Raw genomic sequence first — 27,483 nt, forward strand, 5'->3', positions numbered from 1 at the left:
TTTTACTTAAGGTTTTTTTTCCTGTGATGCTTTTACTTTCCCTTGAGTAACTATTTGTATCTGTACCTGTACTTTTACTGAAGTAACAACATTAAGTACTTCATCCACCACTGAAAACAGCCCTGATACACAGTGAAGTTGTCAAATGTGTAAGAACTTACATAAAGATAGAGTTTAGGCTATTAACAACAAATAAGAAAAAAGAAAATGATTTACTTAGTTAAATTATTTTATTTATTTATTTATTTATTTATTTATTTAGTTAGTTAGTGAGTAAATGATTTATTTATTTAGTTTGTTAGTTAAATTATTTAATTTATTTAGTTAGTCAGTGAGTAAAATCTTTATTTACTTATTTATTTACGTATTTATTTATTTAGTTAGTGAGTAAATTATTTTCTTATTTATTTATTTTTGTATTTATTTATTTATTTAGTTAGTTGCTGAGTAAATTATTTAGTTATTTATTTACTTATTTATTTAGTTAGTTATTGAGTAAATTATTTATTTATTTAGTTAGTTAGTTAGCAAATGATTTATTTATTTTGTTTGTTAGTTAAATTATTTTATTTATTTAGTTACTGAGTAAAATCTTTATTTACTTATTTATTTACGTATTTATTTAGTTAGTGAGTAAATTAATTTTTTCTTATTTATTTATTTTTGTATTTATTTATTTCTTTAGTTAGTTACTGAGTAAATTATTTAGTTATTTATTTACTTATTTATTTAGTTGGTTATTGAGTAAATTATTTATTTATTTAGTTAGTTATTGAGTAAATTATTTAGTTATTTAGTTAATAAATAAATAAATAACAGTGTCACTACTCCTTGACCTACTGCATAATAATAATTAACACTGAGGAATTAATAAATAAATAATAATTATTGATTGAAAAATGCGTTGCAAAACTAACACCCTTTGCTCATAAGAAACTAGATCCATCCCTTTGTTAAAGTACCAGGTCACCACAACTTAAGATCAAAAAGTCAGATCCAGCATTTCACTTCTGCTCTTTGTTTTATTCCAGGTGATGGATATGAAACTCATCACTGTTTTCTCTCTATAGTAAAGTACTTTGGCCATCGCTTTCTGAAATGTATCTACAAGAAACTACTTCTAAAACTGCCTGAATACTTCACCTACTTGTTAATAATTGATACGGGAACATTTAATACCAGATCAAATGACTAACGCCGCACCAAAACAACAAAAAAAGAGACGGGAAGGAGTGCGTTTAGCTGTTTGGCTTCATAAGAATTGGAAAAAACTCAAAGAAAAAGCAAAACTAGATACGTCAGTAACACAATCGCAATGTAATAACGTGGTAAAGTACTTTTAAACGCACAACTGCACCTGTTTTTAACGTTTTATAGACTTAAATACTTGTTGTTTTGTTCGTTTTTCTCAATTTTAAACAGGGCGACTATGAAAAAGAGAGGCTAGATCGGGTTCTCCTGTATAAATAAAGAAATATATGTGCGAAATACCACGATTAGTACTAGTTTCTTTGTCTATAAGCCTGGATTTATCAAAAAAGTACTGCAGTTTTGTGTTTTTTTTCCTCTTACACAACACGTTTATAACACTGTGCTACTCTCTCCACACTAAACCCTTCCCCTCGCTCTCAGAGAACAGCCATTTTGTGCGTCAGACCTTGGTCTTCTCCTTGGGGGGTTTGCTTTTCTTTGGTAAAGTGCCGTCTTTGTCTGCCTTCTCTTTCTTCTTCTCTTTCTTCCTCTCCTCTTTCTTCTTCTCCCGGTCCTCCTCGGAGTTCTTCTTCTTCACTTTGACGCTCTTTTTGGGAGGTTCGAGGTTGATCCCCGCGTCTGCCGTCCAGTCGGAGTAATCGCTGGAGCATTCGCTGAAGAAAACAGGGTAAAGTGTCTATTAAAAGTGCGCTGTGCAGCTTTACCGCTCGTCTCCATGGAGATGTTAGTGTTTTTTTTTTTGCCTGGAATGTTTTACAGTATGGCATTAAATGTATCTGCTACTTTCTAAACCGACAAAAAGACATAAAAAGACACTGCGTCGCCTGCTATAAATGGTCAAAACTCCAAGAATATTCAGATTATGACTTAAAAAAAAAACTTTACTTCAGTTTTAATCGCTTTAATTAGTCAAGTTTTGTACAAAAAGTAACTAGTACTTTAAGTAAAATTATAGTACGCATGACAAATACTTCTAAAAGAGCCCATATTACACTGTTTTCTGGTGTATTATGTTGTTTCGTCATCAAAACATACATCTTTAAGCTTCTAGAGTTCTTCTTTCACACGGAAAACACTCTGTTCCACCTTGTGATGTCATCATGTGGTGATACAGGAAGTGCTCCACTGTGTTTTTAAACTCCATACACCTTCATTACTAGAATCATTTGGATAATTTCAGCCCTGGAATTGCTAATCTCTACTGAACTTAAAGTAAAACGTAGATGTTAACTTGGAAACGACCACTTGATGACATCACAAGGTGGAACAGAGCGTTTTGAGGTTTGGAGATGTACAGACTAATATGTTTTTTATGTGTTTTTTGATGAAGAAATAACATTATAACACGACTTAAACCTCACAAGAGTTAGTTTTGCGTAACATAGAACCTTAAAGTAAAATTTTCCACCAGTACTTGTGTAACTGAGTATATTTGTAGTCATGTTTACTCGAGTATAAGTTTTCAGTACTCTTCAACCACTGCTGATATTTGAGTAAAATACATATATTTAATGACATACTGAGGAACACTGCAGGAAAAGTGATAATCTACATGGAGACAAAGGTCAGAAAAGTCACGGACCTCAACAGAAAAGTTACATAGTGCACCTTTAACTGATCACTGGTTGTTAGTTTATGTAAAAAGTACATGTGTATAAAGTATATGTGTATAGTATATGTATGTTGTATATGTCTATAGTACATGTGTGTAGTACATGTCTATAGTACATGTGTGTAGTATATTTGTGTAGTATATGTCTATAGTACATGTGTGTAGTACATGTCTATAGTACATGTGTGTAGTACATGTCTATAGTACATGTGTGTAGTATATTTGTGTAGTATATGTCTATAGTACATGTGTGTAGTACATGTCTATAGTACATGTGTGTAGTATATTTGTGTAGTATATGTCTATAGTACATGTGTGTAGTACATGTCTATAGTACATGTGTGTAGTACATGTGTGTAGTACATGTAGTACATGCCTATAGTACATGTGTGTAGTACATGTGTGTAGTACATGTAGTACATGCCTATAGTACATGTCCATAGTACATGTGTGTAGTACATGTAGTACATGTGTATAGTACATGTGTGTAGTACATGTGTGTAGTACATGTAGTACATGCCTATAGTACATGTGTGTAGTACATGTGTGTAGTACATGTGTGTAGTACATGTAGTACATGCCTATAGTACATGTAGTACATGCCTATAGTACATGTAGTACATGCCTATAGTACATGTCTATAGTACATGTGTGTAGTACATGTGTGTAGTACATGTCTATAGTACATGTGTGTAGTACATGTAGTACATGTGTGTAGTACATGTAGTACATGTGTATAGTACATGTGTGTAGTACATGTAGTACATGTGTGTAGTACATTTGTACCTGGAGCTGCTGTGGTCATCAGGCCACGCCTCCTTCGTCTCTTCTTCCTTCTCGTCGTCTGAGGACTGACCGTTCACCTGACGCACGTCAGCCTCAGCCTGAAACACATTATTAACAAAATATTATATTATTTAAGACAAAAATATCTAAACATAATGGTAGACATACTGTTAGTGGTAGTAGTAATAGAAGTAGTAGTAGTAGTAGTGGTAGTAGTAGTAGTAGTCGTCTTAGTTGTAGTAGTGGTAGGAGCCTGGATTCATACTTTACATCACAAACATCTTATTAATAAAATATAACATTGTTTTAATCCAAAATCTAATCAAAACATAATAGTTGAAGTAGTAATAGTAGTAGCATTAGCAGTAGTAGTAGTAGTAGTCTGAATTCATACTTTACATTGTATTAACTGACTAAAATACATCTTCCATTATAAAAAATACTGAAAATACTTTCGAGATTATCCTGGTGTAGTTTTCTTAGTTTTCACTTTTCTAAATCAGACCACACGGTTAAAGTTCTGTACTGCAATAAAAACAGAATGAAACACGCCAAGTTAGTATCAAAATCGAATATTTGCAGTACAGTACTACAGATACTAACTCAGGAATAGACTCACTTATAATAATAAAAACACTCTTTACTTGCTCAAATGAGTATCTAGTATCTGATTTTTGATACTTTTGTCAACCCTAATCTGTAATGAGCCACACAAGTTACAAAAAAGTACACAAAAGATAAAAAGTATAAAAATATATTGATCCGTGTGTCACTTTTGAAGTAAATCCAGCGAGTACCACGACAGTTGTACCAAATACTCACACGGAGGAGCAGAGTATAAAGTGTGTACCTCTGAGGCGCTGTCCTCATCGTCGTTGGCGCTCTGTCGACTCGTCTCCTCCATCGCCGCGCGCGTTTGGTATCCGTGGTTACCCTGACTCCGCCTCCCCTCGTCGGGCACGCACTCAGGAGGAGCGTGGACCTGCGCGTAGTATTTATATTTAATTTATACTTTTTTTTTTCTTGTAGATTTAATTAGACGTATCAGACTTTACACAGTGAAGTAGAGAAGAGACTTTTATTATGCAGTTGTGAGTTTTGAGTCGTGTTATAAAGTTGTTTCCTCGACAAAAACAGACCTGGAGTTGTGTTTTTCATTCACATGTTTGAATTATTCTGTGTTATTAGTCTGTCACATCTCAAAAGATCAAAATGCTCTGTTCCACTTTGTGATGTCATCAAGTGGCGGTTTTCAAGTTAACAGCTTCCATTTCCGCTCTTTCTTCTTTTTTTTTTCTTTCCCTCTTTCTTTCCTTCCCTCTCTCACTCTCTTTCTTTCCCTCTTTCTTTCTCTTTCTCTCTATCTCTTTTCTTTCTTTCCCTTTCTTTCTCTCTCTCTTTTCTTTCTTTCCCTCTTTCTTTCTTTCCCTCTTTTTTTCTTTCTATCCCTCTCTTTCTTTCTTTGTTCCTCTCGCTCTCTTTCTTTCTCTCTCTCTTTCCCTCTTTCTTTCTTTCTCTCTTTTCTTTCTTTCTTTCTTTCTTTCCCTCTTTCTCTTTTTTCTTTCTTTCTCATTCTCTCTGTCTTTTCTTTCTTTCTTTCCCTCTTTTATTTCTTTCTCTCTTTCTTTCTCTTTCCCTCTGTCTTTTCTTTCTTTTTTCCCTCTTTCTCTCTCTTTTCTTTCTTTCTCTCTTGGACCTGATGAGAGTAAAAACAAATAATTATCATATGTGGACGTTTTAATCATTTTGATAAAACAAAAACTATGAGCAACATTTGTCCTGAGTAAAAACAAAATGAGAAACAACAATTATATATATATATATATATATATATATATATATATATATATATATATATATATATATATATATATATATATATATATATATATATATATATATATATACAGTCGCACAAATACTTTTACGAGCAGTTTGAACATTTTACTTCAGTAGAAATTGGAAATTCCAGAGCTGAAATCCAATATAATATAAAAAACACTCACAACTCCAGGTTTGTTTGTGACGCAGAAACAACTTAACAACAAACGAACTCTTTAAAAACGAATATATTTGTGTCTATATAAGCAGAACAAAATGGTAGATCTGTTCGTTTTACAAAGTGAATCATCAGCGAATGTGGAAAAAAAAACTGCTTCTTTTCAAAGTTATGAAAAGGTTGAGTCATGAGTTTTTTCCTGCAGATTTTTCTGGCCAAAACCTTCGCTCTGTGGATTTGCTCAGCGTCTCCCAGGCCCGAGTTTGAGTGACTTACTTTGTTTTCTTTGGGGCCTGAATGGACAGTTCGTCTCCTTCGTTCCGACTGATAGATATTGATCTCCTCGTCTCCTTTGGCCTCCCTCCAGTTCACCTGCCGCCTGCACAAGGAGGAAACATGTTCAGAGGATTAATGCACGATCATGTCAGAACAGAGGAGTTAGAAAAGACCAGTGCTCTTACATTCTTTCTCTCTCTTTCTGTCTCCTCCACTCTCTTTCTTTCTTTTTCTCTTTTTCTTTCTTTCCATCTCCTCCATTCTCTTTTCTTTCTTTCTTTTTCTTTCTTTCCATTCTCTTTCTTTCTTTCTGTCTCCTCCACCCTCTCCTCGGTGAAGAACAGAGGAGGGGTTAGAGCGGAGAAAAGACGAGTGCGGAGATGGAGAGATGCTCAGCGACGCAGAGAAAGAGGAAATACTGGATTGATCTTATATGTGTTGTGTTACATTGTGTTTAGTTTAGAGTTTTCATTATACGTGAAGTTTAGAGAAGTTAAGGTGAACTCTGACCTGCTGAGGTCAAAGGTCAGTGCTGTGCACGTGACAAAACCAGTTTCTGACCCAAAAAATATGACAGAAAAAAAAAGATCACTCTCTCAACTAATTTTATGACTGGAAAAGAAACCTGCGTGTGTCTTCTTTCTTTCTCTTTCTTTCTTTCCATCTCCTCCATTCTCTTTTCTTTCTTTCTTTCCGTCTCCTCCATTCTCTTTTCTTTCTTTCTTTTTCTTTCTTTCCCTTTCTTTCTTTCCGTCTCCTCCATTCTTTCTTTCTTTCTCCTCCATTCTTTCTCTTTCTTTCTTTCTTTCTGTCTCCTCCATTCTCTTTCCTTCTTTTTCTTTCTTTCTGTCTCCTCCACTCTTCTTTTCATTCTCTTTTCTTTTTCTTTTTCCCTTTCTTTTTTCCATCTCCTCCATTGTCATCTTTTCATTCTCTTTCTTTCTTTCCATCTCCTCTATTCTCTTTCTTTCCATCTCCTCCATTCTCTTTTTCTTTCTTTTTCGTTCTTTCCCTTTTTCTTTCTCCATTCTCCTTCTTTCTTTTTCTTTCCATCTCCTCCATTCTTTCTTTCTTTCCTTCCTTCTTTCTTTCTTTCTTTCTGTCTCCTCCATTCTTTCTTTCTTTCTTTCTTTCTGTCTCCTCCATTCTATCTTTCTTTCCGTCTCTTCCATTCTCTTTTTCTTTTTCTCTTTTTCTTTCTTTCTATCTCCTCAATCCTCTTCTTTTCATTCTCTCTTTTTTCTTGCCATCTCCTCCATTCTCTTTTCTTTCTTTTTTCTTTTCCTTTCTTTCCCTTTCTTTCTTTCTTTCTTTCTGTCTCCTCCATTTTATTTCTTGCTTTCTCACTTTCTTTAGTAATAGTAGTGGTAGTAGTGTTAGTAGTAGTAGTAGTAGTAGTAGTAGTAGTAGTAGTAGTAGTAGTAGTAGTAGTAGTAGTAGTAGTAGTAGTAGTAGCAGTAGCAGTAGTAGTAGTAGTAGTCATAACAGTAGTCATAAAAGTAGTCGTAGTAGTAGTCGTACTAATAGTAGTACTCGTAGAAGTAGTTGGAGCCTGGGTTCATACTTTACATTACAAAATATAACATCTTAATAAATTGTAACTTTCTTTTAAGCCAAAAAAAATCAAAGCCTAACAGCTGAAGTAGTAGTAAAAGTAGTAATAGTAGTAGTATTGAAATACATCTTCCATTCTCACCCTCGACCTTTCACTATAAAAATACTGAAAATACTTTAAGAAAACTACACCGGGATAATCTCAGTTTTCACTTTTCTAAATCAGACCACACGGTTAAAGTTCTGTACTGCAATAAAAACAGAATGAAACACGCCAAGTTACTATCAAAATCGAATATTTGCAGTACAACCGAAGAGCCAATCAGGAGCGAGGTTGTTGAAGGTAACGCCCACAACGCTGGTTTAGCAACGCTGTCAATCAAACCTGTTGCTAAGGCTCGTGGGAGCAACAGGTTTGGGGAAAGAAGGCGCCTGATTTGTCTGTTATTAACGTTCATATCTTGATTTACGGACACGAGAGCGAAATAAAAACACGAGGATCACGGAGAGCGGGTTAAAACGAACATTTTAAGACCAAAACGACGAGTCTGACAGCGACGGTTTTCCAATGTAAAGTGAATTGGAGCCAGAGTGGACGGAGCCGGAAGTGCGCCCGTGATCACTTCCTATTTGAAGCACGCGGCGGCTAGCAGGTTAGCGACGCCCGTTTCTATAAACAGTCTATGATGTGACATTTGGTTGCCGTGCCGACGAGTTGACGTGTCAGTTCCTGGTCTGTTTTGGGAGATCGGCTCTTGTGAGTTGTTTCTGCTCTCGTTTTGGCGTGGGCTGCAGCCTACAGTCGCACTTGTGTTCACAAAATAAACAACCAGAAGAGATTCGGTGTCTTTTCTTACACCGGACACTACAATATAATCAGGAGTACTTCAAATATCAAGTAGTACTATTGGTAAACGAGGTCAAAATATTCTATTGGCTGATCGTATTTAACACAGACGGTGAACAGATGAAATGAAAATGATTAAGATGATAATTTAGTAGCAAAATCACGAGTTCCAGGGTGTAAATGATCAGATTTTACGCTTGTGGGTTTACGTTTTAGATATTTTTTTAATGAAAATATAGAGTTTTTTTTGTTTTAAATTGAAAATAATGCACTAAAACTTCAGGGAAATTATGGAGTGTGTTCATCAAAACGGAGATGTAGTTGCGATATCACGAGTTCTAAGTTGTAAATGATCAGATTTAACGCTTGTGGATTTACTTTTTAGATATTTTTATGAAAATATAGGTGTTTTTTTTTGTTTTAAATAGAAAATGATGCTCTAAAAACTTCAGAGAATTCATAGGGTGCGTTCAGGGACAAAATATGGATCAGAAAAGGACTAAACCAGGACTAGAACTGGACCAAACCAGGACTATGTAGAACTAAACTGAGCTCAAACCAAGACAAGTGTGAACGCACATTTAGTGTTTGCAGGATTTCATCTCTAACAGTTTACTTCTTTGCACAAATTTAGCATTAGAGTCGATTTTAACTTCTTCCTCTTTTAAATCTGTTCGCTGTTTTGCTGAAAATAACGTCGGTTTTCTCTGTAACGCCTCAGATGTGATGTGTCTGTTGTCATATTTTATGTAGGATATGTTTTTGTCTAAATGAATTCTTACTGTTTTACCGGACTTAGGACAAATGTTGACACGATACCAACATTTTCATACTAAACTTGATACTTAAAACCAATTTCAATGCCATAATGATGATTAAAAACGCTCCTTTCCATTAGACGGTCTTTTTTTTTTAACCCTCTGATGCATGAATTATGAAAGCCTTGGTCAAGATTTTTTTCTGAACTGTTTTTATTCTTCTCAGGACATGAAACAACACTGTGAACTACCTGTAAAAATGAGTTAACTGCAATGTTTAGGCCTGCATAAGAAAACCAATCAGTGGAAATTTACTTGCAGTTACACTGACTGACCACTGAATTGACCTCAATGGAGTGTGGCAGCAGAGAGCACTCTAGAGGCTGATATGCAGCTCCACCACATAAACCAATGCATTAAAGAGAAAGTTATGTTTTAGTAACTGTCCACTGCAGTGACCGCTATGCACCAGTGGGTTAAACAGGTTTTAGTATTAATTAGTATTTAAAGGTCCTGTATTAAGCAAAACTGACTCTTTTGAGCTTTTAAACCATGTTATAAAGCTGTTTCCTCATCAAAAACAGACCTGGAGTTGTGTTTTGTTTCATTCACACATGTTTGAGTAACACTTTATCATTAGTCTGTCTATATCTCTAAAGCTCAAAACGCTCTGTTCCACCTTGTGATGTCATGAAGTGGTAGTTTTCAAGTTAACAGCTACTTTTTTTAATATCTTTTTGCCGTAGAGACAGGCCATTCCAGAGCTGAAATCATCCAAATGATTCTAGTGAAGGTGTATGAAGTCTAAAAACACAATGGAGCACTTCCTGTATTACCACATGATGACATCACAAGGTGGAACAGAGTGTTTTCTGTTCGAGAGAAGCAGTAACTAGCCTAAATATGCAGGGTTTGTGCATTTAAACATGTGTGAATGAAACAAAACACAACTCCAAGTATAATGTTTATGCTTCCAGGAGCTTCTGCACAATCTTCTAAACCTGTGGCTCATTCTCGACGGTTTGGCTCGTTCACATCGCTCACACGCTCGTTCATGTCGTACCACGTGACCGCGCTAACCAATCAGTGCTTGAGTTTAGCTAGAGTGGACATAGAACGCAGCCGAAGCGATTAACAAATGTTTTTTTAAGACAACAGATGGATTTTGAGCTAAGAAAAAGTTCATGACCTGAAAAAGGTAAAAACCGCCACAGAATTTGACCTTTGTGAAATCACTTTCTGGGCAATAGGGATTTTTTCGTTGTAGTACCAATGAGTGGCCACTAGTCCAACGAGACCCAACTATAAGCAACAATACCCCCCAGTTGTTTTAATACAGAGGCGTCAAACTCATTTTCACCAAGGGCCACATCAGCAAAATGGCCACCATCAGGGGCCAGATGTGACTGTGTGGCAGGATAAATGTCACTAAATGTAAACAAATGTCATGTAAAATAAATGTATCTAATTTAAAACTTGTTAAATAACTGTTTCTGTATTTATTACTTATTCAAGTTGCAAATATTACGTCTCTGTGTATCTGAATTTCACTGATAAACTGACATTTTTAAAAGTGTATCTGGTCAGAACCTTCAGCTCTGCTTCAAAAACAGCCGTTTATAGCCTTTTAATTATTGGACAATTTGTTGTTTTTCTTGCAGTCTAACTTTTTCATACTTAGCTCCGTGTTTGGTGTCAAAATGTTGATGTAGATTGTACCGATCCTGCCTCTTAAAACAAAAAACATACAGATTTTCTCCTTAAAGCACAAACTTGTATTCACCTTTAGCACCTTTCTTGAAACTTCCTTCCACGTTGTCAATTTTCCTCTTCCTGAACAATTTGGGATGATTATTTGCAAATATTTCTCAGTGTCACTTGTTGGGAATATTTCATTAGTTTATTGTCAGTGCGCACATTAAAGCAGCACAGACTTATATTTAAAATGACAGTCAAGTCTTAATTTACCTTCTCGCGGGCCACATAAAATGACGTGGCGGGCGGCATTTGGCCCCCGGACCTTGAGTTTGACATGTGTTTTAATAGATCCATGACTCTACCTGACAGTGGCGTGCTCGAGCTCGGGCACCAGGACTCTACGACTCCAGGCGACCAGGTCTCCTTCTGTCGCCATCTGGCTGCGGGGGGCGTTACTGTGCATCTGCCGCACGCCCTCGATCTGCCCGCTGCGACGGAGACCCACGTTTGGAGGGGAGTGTACCTCTGTGGGGGAACCAACGGAGCCTGGGGGAGGGGAGAACGCAGAATTTAAATAATCTGGTCAAAAATTAAAGATCGAGAAGCGAAAACGAGAGTCGAAACATCTTGGGAGCGATAAAAATTTACATTAATTTATCTAAATGCTATCTGCTTGTTTTGTTTCCATGGAGAAGTTACTACTGCAGTATGGCATTAATTAAAGTTATCTATGTCACCGAGCCAAGTCACAGCTCAGATCTGTGGAGAGGCGATCCTGTTTATAAAAAGAATACATGTTTTTTCAACTTCTCCATTTCCAGTGAAGAATTATCTCCCCCGGTTCTTGTAAATAGTTTTGTTTTTACTTTTTACTTTTTTTAATACAATAAAATGGGATGGGACTAAAAGAACATGGTGTATTTATGAAAAGTACTTTTAAGTATAAGTAAGTAGTACTTTGAATAATAACGCTGTTTCATGTAATATCTGAACTGGAAGGAATGTGCTTGTACTATGTGTTCGTCCCAAAATAAAATAAAAATTGGGGGGAAAAAAGAAAGAATACATGTTTTTTCAAGGTATTTTTGAGCTTTGTACAGATCTGTAATGAATTAAATGCTAGAGCAAAGCAATAACATTTTCAAGGAGACGAAGCATCAAAACGTAGTAAAATTAATGAATAAATAAATACACGGTGCACGTTTAAGAGCCACAGCTAAACTTAAGTGTATTTTTATGATGATTATTTACATTTTTGTTTGTTTGTATTGTGATTTTAATGCCTTTCTTAATCGGTAAAGTACTTAACGACTTGCTTTTGCGTGAATTGTGTTATACAAGCAAACGTACGTGAACTGCCTTGCGTAAATTTTGGTGTGTAGCGTGAAATAGGGGTGAAGTTTGGAGAGAAACACTCAGTACAATCAAACTGGAGCGTACCTCTGTTCGACCTGGTGCTGACGGCGGCGGCGGGGGTCGTGTTTGCAGAAGTAGAAGCTGCAGAGTTCACAGAGTCGTTGGTTCCTCGTCTTTGGTCCTGCTCCTGCTGCAGCCTCTGGATCATTGTATCTAGAGGACTGGGCCCGTCCACAGCCTGTTCACTCACCACCTGGTTCAACCCTGATCAACAGACGTCAGGTTTATTTTAAGTTTTAATGTTGTGTTTCATACAGTGTAGCTATCCTGTTTAACATGAGATGTGTCAACACTAAAAGAGTAAACTGTAAACATGTCCAGAACTGAAGAAGAAGCGGCTTGGACGAGCAGCGAAACGTCTTCACTCCTACAACGATTTGTCCAGTTGACAGATTTAAACTTCGCCTTTTGCAATGAAAACAAGGATTATTATGACATTTACTCCTGATTTCTTACTAACAAAGCAGGATTATTATGCAATTAATGTTATATATCTATCTCTATCTATAAAAAGTAATTGAAGACAGTGAACATTTTCAGTCTTATCATATCCTATTATTAAAGAAACTGTAAAGAGCTTCTCCTGTTTGAAAGACTAGCAGTCCAGCTCTGACTAAAATCTAATAAAATGGTAATCGCTCAGTGTGTGCCAAACAATTTAGATTTTATTTTTTATTAATTTATTTTTTATGTATTTATTAATTTTATTTATGTATTTATTTGTTATTTGTATTTATTTATTATTTGTATTTATTTATTTTATTAAATTTATTTGTTATTTGTATTTATTTATTTTATTAAATTTATTTGTTATTTGTATTTATTTTATTAAATTTATTTGTTATTTTTATTTATTTATTTTATTAAATTTATTTGTCATTTTTATTTATTTTATTTTATTACAGTTATTTGTTATTTGTATTTATTTATTTTATTAAATTTATTTGTTATTTTTATTTATTTTATTTTATTAAATGTATTTGTTATTTTTATTTATTTATTTTACTGATTTATTTTTATTTATTTATGTATTTATTTATTTTTTATTTATTTATCTCCCAGCCCTAAAACACGTTCATAGTTTTCAATCATGATGCACCTTGTACTTGCAAGTGACTTCACACTTAACACCCTAGTAACACTCGGCATGCTAACAACACTCTTCCTGGTCCTTGAATCATAAACCGTTTAATAATTCGACGCAGACAATACACAGAGGTCTCATTTTGACTTAACCAGATATATTAACTAGGATAAACCTTTTTTTTCTAAATAAATCATATAAAGAACCTTAATAGAAAGTTTGAATAAAATATAATATAAACTAGACATTTTTTGTGAAAGCTCTCCTTTTGAAAATAACTACATTTTAATATTTTTTTCACATTAATCAAGAAAAATCAACACAGTTAAACAGTCAAGACCAGCCGTTCTGACATTAGTATTATAAATCATTCATAAATACTTAATAATGTGGTCAAAATTACAACCACGTCAACCCCGTCTCCAGTACCTGAGGACGTGACCCCCATCTGTGGTATGAGCTGCTCTTCTCTGCATCCCTCTCGTCCCGGGACAAGCCTCTGGTAACGGGGCGGGTGAGGGTTCCCGTCTACATCCACGAGGAAGGGCGGGGGCATGAGGTGAGGGGCCTGCTGCGTCTGCTCATCCAGGACGTAGTTATTGGCGTCTCGGATCAGCGGCCGGTAGTCGGTGTGGAAGAACATCTGGTCTGCGATCTGAAAACGCAAAAAGACTCGGGTAAGACTGGGTTAAACTTACTCAGTTACAGTTTGTTTTTAATAATCGCTGAGAAAGATGATTATGATTATGAAAGTGTGATGTTTTTATCAACTACTCAGTTAAGATGAATAATACTGTAGCCTTGTGTTCAGAAAATAAATAACCAGAAGAAATTAGGCTTGTTTCCGTACACCAGGATGTTACAATATTATTTTATGAGCAAGTAATTTTGTTTTAAAATCTTAAAAAAAAAAAAAAAAAAAAAAAATCATTACAAAAGTAGAAATCAGATTCTGTCCCAAAACCATTAATCAGTTTTTAAATTGATTTTCGTTATCATTTGCATTCACTACCCTACAAAATAAATAAATAAATAACATAAAATAAAATAAAAAATGTGTATCATGACATCACTGTGTATTAGTAATGTGAGTTTTATTTTATTTTATTATTTAAAAAAAATATATAATAATAATAATAAAATTTGGGGGAATTCTTAGAAAGTAATACAGCCATAATTCAATTTTTATTCTGCACTTTTCTCTTTTAAAATTAATTTTATGATGATTATTTGTGATTATTTTTGTTTTGATTTGTGTGATTTTAATGTCCTTCTTATTCTGTAAATCACTTTGAATAACTTTGTGTACAAATTGTGCTATAAAAATAAACCGGTCTTGTCTTGCTTTCCTAAGAATGAGTTATTTTTACTTTCCTAATTCCAACTAGGGATGGGACGACAAACAATAATATAATTTATTGTGATAAACGAAGTGTTGACCATAATCGTTCGTGGCAGTTTTTATATACCGTAAATTTCGGATTATAAGCCGCTACTTTTTTTCCACGCTTTGAACCCTGCGGCTTGTACAGCAGTGCGGCTTATTTATGGATTTTTTACTAGATAACGGCCCCTGGGTTTTATTTTCACGGACAAGCCTTCTACACGTGGCAGATAAATATGGCAAAAACAACTTAAGTGCATTAAAAAAATACAACTCACCAAACCGCTGCATCAGAGGGAGCCCTGCGCTGATTATGTGATTATGTCTACTCTGCTCCGCAGTTTCTTTCAAAAAAAAAAAAAAAACTCTAAAGGCGTATCGTTTAATCCCAGGTGCTTATTCTCCATGTGCCAAAGCAGTTTTGAAGGTTTCATTGCCTTATTTGCTTTTCCCGCATGTTACGCAGAGCGGACTGTGCGTGAGAGTCACCTGCAGCGACAAACCCAGATTTTAAGTAGACATTGTCTGTTAAATTTATCTTTCTTTTTCTTGGAGGTCGTAGTCTCCTCTTCTGGCTCCTCAGTTGTCCTTTTCCCCTTTGTTAAAAGCTCCCCAAAGACTTTTGTTTTGGCTCATTTTCACTCGCTTGTGGCTCTAGTTTTGTGCGTCGTGTCTGATGTGTTATACGTGATACGTCATCGCAGAGACAAGAGCAGATAATAAACTTGCTACAACATCAAATAGATTTCTGTGGCGATTTCCAGCAGGATTTTCATGATACATCTACGGACGAGCTTATTAGTGTGTCATTAGGGACGGGCGAAAGTTGCTCCTGACCCCTGTGCGCACAGCGTCTGAAAATCAGGGCTCTTTACGCAGGACTGTGAGCTGTGTCTGTGTCTGTGTGACGTGAGCGGTGTTTGTTTTGAACATTGTTCCGCGAGTGTGACGCTTATTTTGAGCAACGAAAAATAAGAAAATATAATTTTATTTTAAGATCATAATAATCTTCCAATTTAAACTACAACAAAAAAGAGCTAACACAAATAAAATACACTTCAGCCACGCAGAGCCGCAGTATAAGGCTGAAAGAGGCGCATACGGCTCCGGAGCCGCGGGTTGCCGACCCCTGAAATAGAGCCACTGCACGTAAGCTCGACATCAATGAATCGACAAAAGACGACAAAAGTTTTCAGAGGAAATAAAAGCAGATTTTCCGTTTTGGTGCAGTTTTATTTTCTAAACCTGCAGATGTGTTCATCCCGTGTTGTTGTCGTGTTGGTTCCAATTTTCAGGCACAGTTTAAAAAAAAGCGTGTCAGTGCACCGTCTTTCTGTGTAAATATCTCATGTTACAATATGAAAACCTGCGGCTTTTATTCAGGTGCGGCTTATATATGTACAAAATTGATTTTCTCTTCAAATTTAGCTGGTGCGGCTTTTATTCAGGTGCGCTCTGTAGTCCGAAATTTACGGTAATCATGATATTCTTTACATTAAAAGAGAAAAGTGCAGAGTAAAAACTGAATTATGATTGCATTAGTTTCTAGAAATTCCCCAAAAGAAAGAAAAACAAACAAAATTTAAAAAATAAACAAATAAATAAAATACTGATACACAGTGATGTCATGATACGAAAATTTCAAACTTGATTTCATGGAACTTTTTTTTTTTTTTTTTTTTTTTTTGGCGATACCAAGGGCAGTGAAAGCAAATGAGGAAAATCAACTGTGGGGACTTTTTATATAATCGAGAAAATCGGCAACAAAGAAAATCATCATTGAGTCTCCAGAATGTGCAGAAAAAAAATACTTCTCCCTGATGATCTGCTCTAGATCAATGTTGTTTTCATTTATAACAAAGTACAAAACTAAAAACGTCTTTCCACTCCTTTTCGAGCTTATACAAAGAATAAATCTGTGGAATGTGCATTAAGTGTAACTGATACATGTGCTCGAAATAAATAAAGAAAAACAAATAAAAAAAATAAAAATAAATAAATGAATAAAAAAATAAATAAATGAATAAAAAAATTAAAATAAATAAATACAAATAAATAAATGAATAAAAAAAATATATATAAATAAAAAAATAAAAATAAAGAAAGAAAGAAAAATAAAGAAAGAAAGAAAAATAGAGAAAGAAAGAAAAATAAATAACTAAATTAATGAAAAAATAATTCAATAAATAAATAAAAGCTGTTTAAATATGGAACCTAATCATAATATTAAAATCGTAATTATTAATATCCAGAACAAACCATAACTACCATGTCTGTGTAATCCCTCAGTCATCCGGGTCTGATCCATAATAAAAGTAAAAGTAAAATCTGTCAACTGGACAAAAAGTTGTAGGAGTGAAGACGTTTCGCTGCTTCTTCAGTTTCTTTTTCGCTTTTTCACTCCTGAACTAAAGAAGCGACTTGGATGAGCAGCGAAACGTCTTCACTCTTACAACTTTTTGTCCACTTGACAGTTTTTACTTTTGATTTTTACCATAATTGTCATGATATAATCGTTAATCGCAACTATTTTAACCATGATAATCAAGACACCAAATTTCAATATCGTCCCATGTCTGACCCCAACTACACGACACTGCGGCCATGTTGTTTTTTATTGTTATTATAGACATTGACATCTGCTTCACCTTGTCGTATTTGCTGCTGGAGCCGAAGCCGAACATGAGCAGGTGTCCGTGTGAGTCGGTGGCGGCGAAGTGCTGCCCATCTGGACTACACTTACAGTCGAAGAGTGCTCCGTGGCCCTGTCCTTCAATCTGCACAAACACAGAGAGAAGACGTGTGGGTATGGAGAAAAAACACGAAGAAGACATGTGGGTATGGAGAAAAACATGGAGAAGACATGTGGGTATGGAGAAAAAACACGAAGAAGACATGTGGGTATGGAGAAAAACATGGAGAAGACATGTGGGTATGGAGAAAACATGGAGAAGACATGTGGGTATGGAGAAAAAACACAGAGAAGACATGTGGGTATGGAGAAAAACATGGAGAAGACGTGTGGGTATGGAGAAAAAACATGGAGAAGACGTGTGGGTATGGAGAAAAAACATGGAGAAGACATGTGGGTATGGAAAAAACGGAGAAGATGTGAGTATGCAGAAAAACATGGAGAAAAAACACGGAGAAGACATGTGGATATGGATACACAGAACACAATTATAAACACGTGTGAACCTTTATATAACAGATGTAGTTTAAAAGTTCTATACTGTCCAGAATTGACTCTTTTGAGCTTTAAGTCGTGTTATAATGTTGTTTCCTCATCAAAAACAGACCTGGAGTTGTGTTTTGTTTCATTCACACTTTATTATTAATCTGACTCCATCTCCAAGCTCAAAATGCTCCGAAGAAGAACAAGAAGAACAAAAAGAAGAACAAGAAGAACAAAAAGAAGAACAAGAATAAGAACAAGAAGAACAAAAAGAAGAACAAGAAGAAAACGAAGAACAAGAGCAAGAACAAGAATAACAAGAACAAGAAGAATAACAAGAAGAGGAAGAACAAGAAGAACAAGAGCAAGAAGAAGAAGAAGAAGAAAAACAAGTATAACAAGAGCAAGAACAAGAAGAACAAGAATAAGGATGCATTGTGCCATTGTGTAAAGTAGTTTCAAATTTACCGTTTTTCACAATATTTCGATATATCGTGCTTCAAAATGTGTTATCGTGACAGGTCTACACTGAAACCCAGTATTTTGAACTAATATTTTGCCGTCGATGTTCTCAAACTTTTCACAAAATCAGATACTAAGCGTCTACGAGAGCTGCGAGATTAATCACAACTGAAATTTGAATGAACACTATAAGCTGCTAAAAGTGACTGAAGTACCATAATTTCCTCCACAAACAACGGAATCTTCGTCTTATTCTGCGTAAAAACTGCCAACCCTGTAATTCAGAGCTGCACAAATATGTTCTGAAAAGGATTTATCTTTTTTCCAGTTCTTCTGGATGTGTTTAAAATGTGAACCTTTAACGGAAATCTATTATTTGAACAGAAATAACAAACCTAAACGCAACAGGATCTACGTACAGCGGCATACTAGCTACCTCACTGTGTCAAAGATAAATGTAACTTGTATTATAATCAGAAAACACGCAAAAATAAAATAATAATAATACATAAATAAATAATAATAAATAAATATATAAATAAATAATAATAAATACATAAATAATAATTAATAAATAAATAAGTAGACAATAAAAATCAATAAATAAGTAGATAATAATAAATAAGTAGATAATAATAAATAAATAGATAATAATAAATAAACAGATAATAAATAAATAGTAAAATAAATTAATAAATAGATAATAATAAGCAAATAAATAATAATAAATTCATGATGATGAATAAATAATAATATACACAACCTATTCAAATTCAAATTAATTTAAATATAGACTACCCAATTATCTTTATAGGTGGAATACTTTAGTTTGCTCTGTTGTTTTAATATTTATTATGCCTCTCTTGTGTCCTCCAGTGAAATATTTATTTTATTTGTGTATTTTTTAACATGTTGTCCGTGATATCCATCTGCTGCTCCCTGTCCACAGCCTCCTGATCTTTAAATATTTATTCATTTTACCGTGACTCTGCAAAAACCACAGATATAATTGGACAGGAAGTAGTGACGCTAACACTGACCCTTTTACAATACTTGTCAAATTACACCGCGCAGCTTCTTTACATGTACAAAATTGGATAAAACCAGTCAAATTCAAGGCCAAAACAGTTACCTCGACTTTTAAATTAGTCTTAAAACAAAGTCTGTTCAGAAAAATAAAGAATAACTTCATAAATTCATAAAGGCTTAGGTGTCCCCAATTAGTCTCTATGCTAACATTTGTAGGCTCTTACTTTGGATACGCAATATGACAAAAACTAATCACTGTTTTTGATACAATTAAATGTAAAAATGTCACTAATGATTTGAAACAGTTGGGCTTCCGTACAGCTCTAGTCTTTATATCTTCACAATGTATTTAAACACCCCATATGAGTTGTGTTTTGTTTCATTCACACATGTTTAACACACAAATCCTGCATATTTAGACTGAGTTCTTCTCTCAAACTGAAAACACTCTGTTCCAAGTTGTGACGTCATCATGTGGTGATACAGGAAGTGCTCCACTGTGTTTTTAAACTCCACACAGCTTCGCTAGAATCATTTTTGGATCATTCTAGCACTGGAATTTGCATTTCTACTGAGCTAAACGTTAAAAGGTAGCTCTTGAAAACTACCACTTCATGACATCACAAGGTGGAACAGAGCGTTTTGAGCTTTGGAGATGTAGACACACGAATAATTCAGCGTTACTCGAACATGTGTGAATGAAACAAAACACAACTCCAGTATGATTTTGATGACGTAACAGCATTATAACACGACTTAACGCTCACGAGAGTCAGTTTTGCGTAATATAGGACCTTTAAACGTAACATTTTAACAACGTCTGTGAAGGAAAACGTCATAAATAAATGAACGCCTTTTCTAGAACAAGGAACTAAATCACTGACACGTTTAACATTTTAACAAAAGCTCAAAATACGAGTTGAACCCGGAGGAAGTGATGAATGTGTAAAGCTGTTTACTCTATTTTTCTTCTTTATTTTAACTGTAACGTACGTGTTCTGTAAATAGATTGCGTGTTAATGAAAAGCTAATGAAAAGAAGGCGTTAAAAGGAAAAAGGAAGTACACACAAAGACAACAAGAGACAAAGAGAACGATATCTGTTTCTGTTATACAATTCCCCACTCACTGCGGTACAAATGATGAAATATAGGCACAATCGCTCACAAAAGGAGGGTTCAAAGTGATGGAGGAAAGTCAATTATGGCGTACGTGGGTGTCGCAGCTTCTTTTTCGTTCCTAGACCATCTCACCGTTTCAGGCGGAATTCTCTTTCTTCACTTCAAGAAGAGCTACACCTTTTGCATTGTTAATTAGCACTGCGCTCGCTGCCACGTAACGCTCCAAAACAAAAGCCAAAAAACGGACAACCTGGACTTTTAATATGCGTTTCCGTGGAGACGAGAAACGTGAGATACAAAAGGTTGTGCGCTCATGTTTGGAAATGTAAAACGATGAGTGTAAAATTTGGTCTGTTGAGTCGAAGAACTTAAACTTAAATAAATGTATAATTTATAGTACGTGAACAAAACCCAGCGCAGAGATCACTGTGAACTCACCATGTTGAAGTACGAGCGGATCTTTACTCCCCGGGCCAGGTCCCACACGATGCAGTTCCCGTCGTGTCCCGCGGAGAAAAGGATTCTGGGATCAAACGGGTGTGGCTCAAGGACAAACACCTCGTCTTCGTGACCCTTCGAACAAAATATCACAAGAGAAATACTAAAGGTTAGAAAGAGCTACTACAGAAATATACTTGTTGGTTTGTTGCAATATATATTTTTAAGTATAATTAGACGTCAACTGATCAAAATGTTGGTAGTTCAAATCTCGTAACCAAAGAGCCAATCCGGAGTGAGGATGTTTAGCAGGGAGCAGGCCCTTAGCAACGCTGTCAATCAAACCTGTTGCTAAGGCTAGGGGAAAGAAGGCGCCCGATTTGTCTGTTATTAATGTTCATATCTTGATTTAAGGACAAAATAGTGAAATAAAAACACCAGAATCATATAGAGCGGGTTAATACGAACATTTAAGATCAAAATGACCATTGTGGCAGCAGTTACAAAGAAAAGGCCGATAGTTTTTCAATAGAAAGTGAATCAGAGTCGATGTGTTTGTGTGACTGGGTGAGTGGTTCCTTGATGTAAGGAGCTTTGAAAATGGAAAAGTGCTGTATAAAAATGTGACCATGCAGAAAAAACACTAACTAATCAATGTTAGCAACAACTAAACAAGGACCTTGGATTAAGACGAGAGTTTCAGGGCAAAAAAAACAACCAAACTGAGAAGGAAACATGTTTCTAAATATAAAAATATGCTAAAATGTACTAAAACAATATGGTTATTTGCAATATTGCTTTATAACTACTATTGAAAATATTATGACTGAACATTTTATTTATTTATTTTTTAAATTCAAGTTTTTAATAGGTAAAGTAAAATAAATACATGAAAAAAGAAAATAAAATAAAAAAATAAAAAATAATATACAAATTAAATTCATAAATAAGACAATAGACAAAATAAATAAATAAAAATAAAGGAGGGAGGTGGTAGGGTTCAGGTAACATACTCTATACTCATTTTTAAAAAAAATTTATTAAAGTTTTTAATAGGTAAAGTGAAAATAAATAAATAAATAAATAAATAAATAAATAATAATAATAAATATACAAAGCAAATATGTAAATAAGACAAGACATATATTAAAATTAATTAATACATAAAAAAATGAAGAAATAAAAATAAAAGAGGAAGGGGGCAGGGTTCATGTAACATACTCTGTACTTATATATTCACCTGTTTGTCAAAGTACTTCAGAAACACATCCCATGTCACAGCATTTTAACTTTATCATCACTATAATAAATTTCTCATTATCTTTTGAAATATTGTCATGAAATGTACTGATGTTACAATAATTAAAAAGCATTAAATTGTGCATTTTACTGTGTATAAAGTAAATCCTTCCTACCATGAGAATGTGCACCAGGTTTCCGTTGGTGGAGTTCCACACTTTGAGCGTCAGGTTATTGGCGGCGGTGATTACGGTGCTGTCATGACGATCCCAGGCTACCATGGTAACCTTTAATTTGGTAACTTTATCCTCGAGCGGAGGCGGGTTGTATTTCCTGGAAAAAAAACAAACAAAATGAAAATGAATTTGAGAGCATATTTTGGTTAATTTACTTTTAATGATTTATTTTAGCACAAATGTCACCTCTGATTTGGGTTAGAAAATGATTTGTTTTTTGCCGTATCATAACAAAATTCAAACTGATATGTGAGATCTACAATAAAATAGATAAATAGCTGTTTTGAGTGTGAAAATTTTAAGACATTTACGGGGGAATTAATGTATATTTTGGATTCATAACAAAAGCATGATCTGATTTGTCACGTTCTGGAAAAAAAAAAACGACTATTGGACTTTAACAACATGGTCAACCTTAAAAGAGCTCGTCTAATTTATAAGGTCCTACACTCCCTCAGACCACCACCGTTAAAGGAGTACATTAAATATAAAGACAATTTAGCAAGTACCACACAAGCTGCCACCAAAGGAGGCTGATCCCCCACAGATGGTCCACCTTGGGTCAAAATTATCTGTCCAAGGTGGGAATCTGTGGAATAGTCTCCCAGTAACTCCGAGAGAATGTCCCACGTACAGTTCTTTTAAAGCTCAAATGAAAAACTGGTTAAAATCTGTAGTGGAAATGTGATTTTAGCTTTTCTACAGAGACATATTTGCATGTTTGGGCAAAATATGAACGGGATGGGTGTAAAATGTGTCTAAAAATGTGTATAAAAGTGACCTGAATGTGGCCAAACTGACTAAAATAATGGGGACTGTGTATTCAATGGAATGTGCAATATGTTGGATGGTGCAATGATGGGAAGTGTGCAATGAGTGTAGTGTGCAATGAGTGTAGTGTGCAATGAGTGTAGTGTGCAATGAGTGTAGTGTGCAATGAGTGTAGTGTGCAATTAGTGTAGTGTGCAATGAGTGTAATATGCAATGAGTGTAGTGTGCAATAAGTGTAATGTGCAATGAGTGTTTTATTTTGACCCCTCTGTGACCTCAGCTCTTGGGACAACGGATGGAAATGAGCCTTTGACAATAATCCAGTGTGTTTATGTTCATGTTAAATCATGTCTGCTCATTAACACGCACTGTCCCAGTCAAATACATAAATAAAATTAAATTAAACCTGCGTTGTAAGAAAAATAAAATATATATCTATCTTTTTTTTTTAAATATTTCCCAAAATAAAAAAATAAAAAATCCCCTTTTTTTTGTCAATATATTTATCCATAGACTAGGACTTTAAAAAGCTACAGTATGTAACTTTGTGGTTAGGCCAGGTTTGTGGAGATGCAAGCCCACTAACGGTAACAATAAGCACGCATGTTTTTCATAACAAAGAACCAAAACTTAAACACAAATGCTTTTATTTCAGTCTATTTTGTGGCTAAAAAGTTACATAATGTTGCTTTAAAACATAAGAAATTATAAAATACATTGCTTTCATTATATTTTATCGAATATATGTGAAAAAATCTATAAGAATTCATTGTGAAAGTTGTGAAATCTGGCACCAGCTCTGTCACAGTCACATAAAGTGTTAAAGTGCTGTTTTTCTATACATTATTTATGAAATCCTTATGCTAATCCTACATTTAGACATATGTTGGTGTATATAACATCTGCTAAGTTGTACGCCGTTGCTACTATAAAAGCTTATTTATTTAAAACTACGCATTATAAATCTTTTGCCTTGTCATAGCTGGGACAGGAGAGGATAGAGTTTTCTCGGGACAAGGGTGAGTGAACAAAATAAAACTGAAATATCTTGTAAGGAAACATCAAACTAATAAGTGTACGATAATAAATGTGTCACCAAAAAGAAATATGTGATAAAGGGGTGGAAAGTAACTACAAACTTTAAATATGTGCATTACTGTGCTGTAAATTAGCACATTTTTGGGGGTAAATCTACTTTTTTAGTAATTTTTTTGACTATGTACTTGGAATTAATTATATGAATTTAATATAATTCTCAGTTGTACCAACGCGAACAACACAGCTCAAAAGAATACATATATTTCTGTACATTTTGGTGGTTATGTGTTATGATTATTGGTCATTATGGTTATTTATTATGGTTACCCTTTGAGTTAGTGAGCTCGCATCTCCACAAACCTGACCTAACTGAAAATTTGCATACTGTACCTTTACTATACTGTCCTAGCAATTTAGATTTACAGTTTTAATGAATCTAAAATGCTACTAAAATGATGTTTTTGTACTTTATACTTTTACTTACATGCATATTTAACAGGGGAACTTGTGATTTCAGTCATTTTTTGTCATGTAACTGTACTTTTACTTGAGTACAAATATTCAATCCCCTTTCCACCACTGGAGATACGACATTTTTGCCATATGTCCCAGCCCTGTCTTAACCCTGTACACACACACACACACCCCTACATACGCACATACACACACTACATACACACACGCATGCACATATACAGTACATACACACACATACACAGACATACACACACACATAGACACACAGACACACATACACATATACAGTACATAAACACACAAACAAACACACACATACACACAAACACATACACACATATATACATATACATAAACACACAAACATACACACACACACACACACAGATATACACGCACACACACATATACATAAACACACAAACAAACACACACATATACACACACACACACACCCCAACATACACATGCATAAACATAAACATACACACACACCCCCACATACCCGGGCAGTTTTGTCTGCATGTCCAGCAGGATGCTCTTCCAGCCCTGAGGCTGCAGTTGCCAGATTCGAGCTGTACCGTCTCTGCTTCCACTGACAAACCTGCAACGAGAATAAAACACAAATAATAAATGTTCTGAATATGAAGAGATCTCTGCAAGAAAACTCATGTGTAGAGACAGAGCCAAGTGAAACGGCAAAATAGGAAAAAAATAGTTATTACACACATATCCATCTTTATTTCAGTTTATGTTTACTTATTTAGTTTATTTTATTTGTCTTTTAAAAATGGCTCTCCACATCGATTTCCTGAACATTTCACAGTTTTAATGAAAGCCATTGTCTGAATCTTGGTCTTAATTAAAACTTGATGAACGGCACAGCTCCACACAGAACTTCAAACGCCACGTCAGGTCAAGAATTTGTGCTTTTTAAAGGGACAAGAATAAACTTATTTTTAGACGTTCAAAGGTGAAGCACTTTATCATGAGAACTATGATTAACACGGAAAGAAAACTGAACGTAATTCTGAAGTTAATTTAGATGAAAACCACAGTGTTAAACTTTTTTCACTGGTTAATATTAAAGACCACAGACCAGAACATGTTTTAAATAGTTCAGTTGGTAGAGTGTTTGCCCTCTGACCCAAAGGTTAGTGGTTCAAATCCCACTCATAACATATACAAACACAGATGAATGCTGTCGTTGTGTCCTTGGGCAAGACACTTTACCCACCTTGAATCCTTGATATAAAGCCCTTTGAGTGACTTGAAGGTGGAAAAGTGCTGTAAAAATGTGTCTATTTACCATTTAAGGAGTGAGATAATTCCGAAAAATAACCAAAATAAAAACAAGCGTGTCTATAATTTAAAGTAGGTTTTCTGGAATTAATACATAGGAAAAAAAACAAAAAACGGATATATATACAAACAATGTAAAAATTTATATATATATATATATATATATATATATATATATATATATATATATATATATATATATATATATATATATATATATATATATATATATATATATATATATAATAAAGTTAATTTATTGTAAAGTGCTTTGAGTGTTATGAATGTGGAAAATCGCTATATAATATAATGAAAGGAAAATAATAGATAGATAGAGATAGATATAGATATAGAGATAGATATAGAGATAGATATAGAGATAGATAGAGATAGATAGAGATAGATAGAGATAGATAGAGATAGATAGAGATAGATAGAGATAGATAGATAGACAAACATACATGTAATAAATAAAAATAAATAAATAAAATATATACAAACAAATATTTGAAAAAAATATTTGAAAAATAATAATACAAAAATTAAAATAAATATATAAATATACAAACAAACATGCAATTAAAAATAATTAAATAAAATATAAACAAACTAATAAATAAATGCATATATGTGTATATTATTGTTAAGTTAATTTATTATATTGTGACATTCTGCTCACTCACATTAACACTACAGAAGCGTGTGTGTGTGTGTGTGTGTGTGTGTGCGTGCGTGCATGTGGGGGTGGGTGTGTGTGTGTGTATCTTTGTGTGCGTTATTAAAGTGAATTGACTGACACTACATAACACACAGCACCCTGAGGTTACAAACAAACAGCTGCGCCGATCCACTTAATTAAAACAACAATTATGATGTAGTAAACACATTAAAATCTAGCGCGGCGTTATGATCCTCGAGAACGTAAAGCTCACCTGTCACTGCAGTGGGAGAACTGGATGCTGTCGACCTTGTCCTGAAAAATGACAGATTATTACTTTAAATTTAACATGTCATCAAATTGAAGTACTGACATTTTTGTGAGAAACCACGATGTAATGATTAATCGCAATTACTGAAACCATGACAACAGTTAAATCCTTAATTTCACATAATCTCATACCTTGCCCTTCCTCTAGTACGTAAGTCCAATATTACACAAAAATTAATTCTTGTGAGCTTTAAACCATGTTATATTGTTACCTCCTCTTCAACAAAACACAACTCCAGGTATGTTTGTGATGAGGAAATAAGATGTATATAAATCTCACTTTTTTCCTTGGCCGGGGGTGCGACTTATACTCAGATGCGATTTATATGTGAAGTATGTTTTTTTCTTCATTATTATGCATTTTTTGGCTGGTGCGACTTATACACAGGTCCAACTTGTACACAGATACGACTTATACTCCAGTGCGACTTATACACAGATACGACTTATACTCCAGTGCGACTTATACTCCAGTGCGACTTATACACAGATACGACTTATACTCCAGTGCGACTTATACACAGATACGACTTATACTCAGATACGACTTATACTCCAGTGCGACTTATACACAGGTGCGAC

General features: G+C 34.5%; 1 protein-coding gene across 2 annotated transcripts in view; it reads right to left on the minus strand.

Annotated features, from left to right (window-relative positions):
• Positions 1-27,483, minus strand: part of phip (pleckstrin homology domain interacting protein) — an 88,678-nt gene that overhangs the window by 26,953 nt on the left and 34,242 nt on the right. For both annotated transcript variants that reach the window (XM_033990749.2, XM_033990748.2), the window contains exons 12-23: positions 26,846-26,886; positions 25,117-25,215; positions 22,266-22,422; positions 20,851-20,985; positions 17,275-17,403; positions 13,672-13,897; positions 12,183-12,362; positions 11,105-11,288; positions 5,886-5,988; positions 4,461-4,592; positions 3,611-3,708; positions 1,658-1,865 (exon numbers count right to left, since the gene is read on the minus strand). In XM_033990749.2, coding sequence (XP_033846640.1) covers positions 1,658-1,865; positions 3,611-3,708; positions 4,461-4,592; positions 5,886-5,988; positions 11,105-11,288; positions 12,183-12,362; positions 13,672-13,897; positions 17,275-17,403; positions 20,851-20,985; positions 22,266-22,422; positions 25,117-25,215; positions 26,846-26,886 — 1,692 coding nt within the window. The remainder of the gene's footprint in view (positions 1-1,657; positions 1,866-3,610; positions 3,709-4,460; positions 4,593-5,885; positions 5,989-11,104; positions 11,289-12,182; positions 12,363-13,671; positions 13,898-17,274; positions 17,404-20,850; positions 20,986-22,265; positions 22,423-25,116; positions 25,216-26,845; positions 26,887-27,483) is intronic.

Source organism: Periophthalmus magnuspinnatus, chromosome 24, assembly GCF_009829125.3.
Source record: "Periophthalmus magnuspinnatus isolate fPerMag1 chromosome 24, fPerMag1.2.pri, whole genome shotgun sequence".
Lineage (NCBI taxonomy): Eukaryota > Metazoa > Chordata > Actinopteri > Gobiiformes > Gobiidae > Periophthalmus > Periophthalmus magnuspinnatus.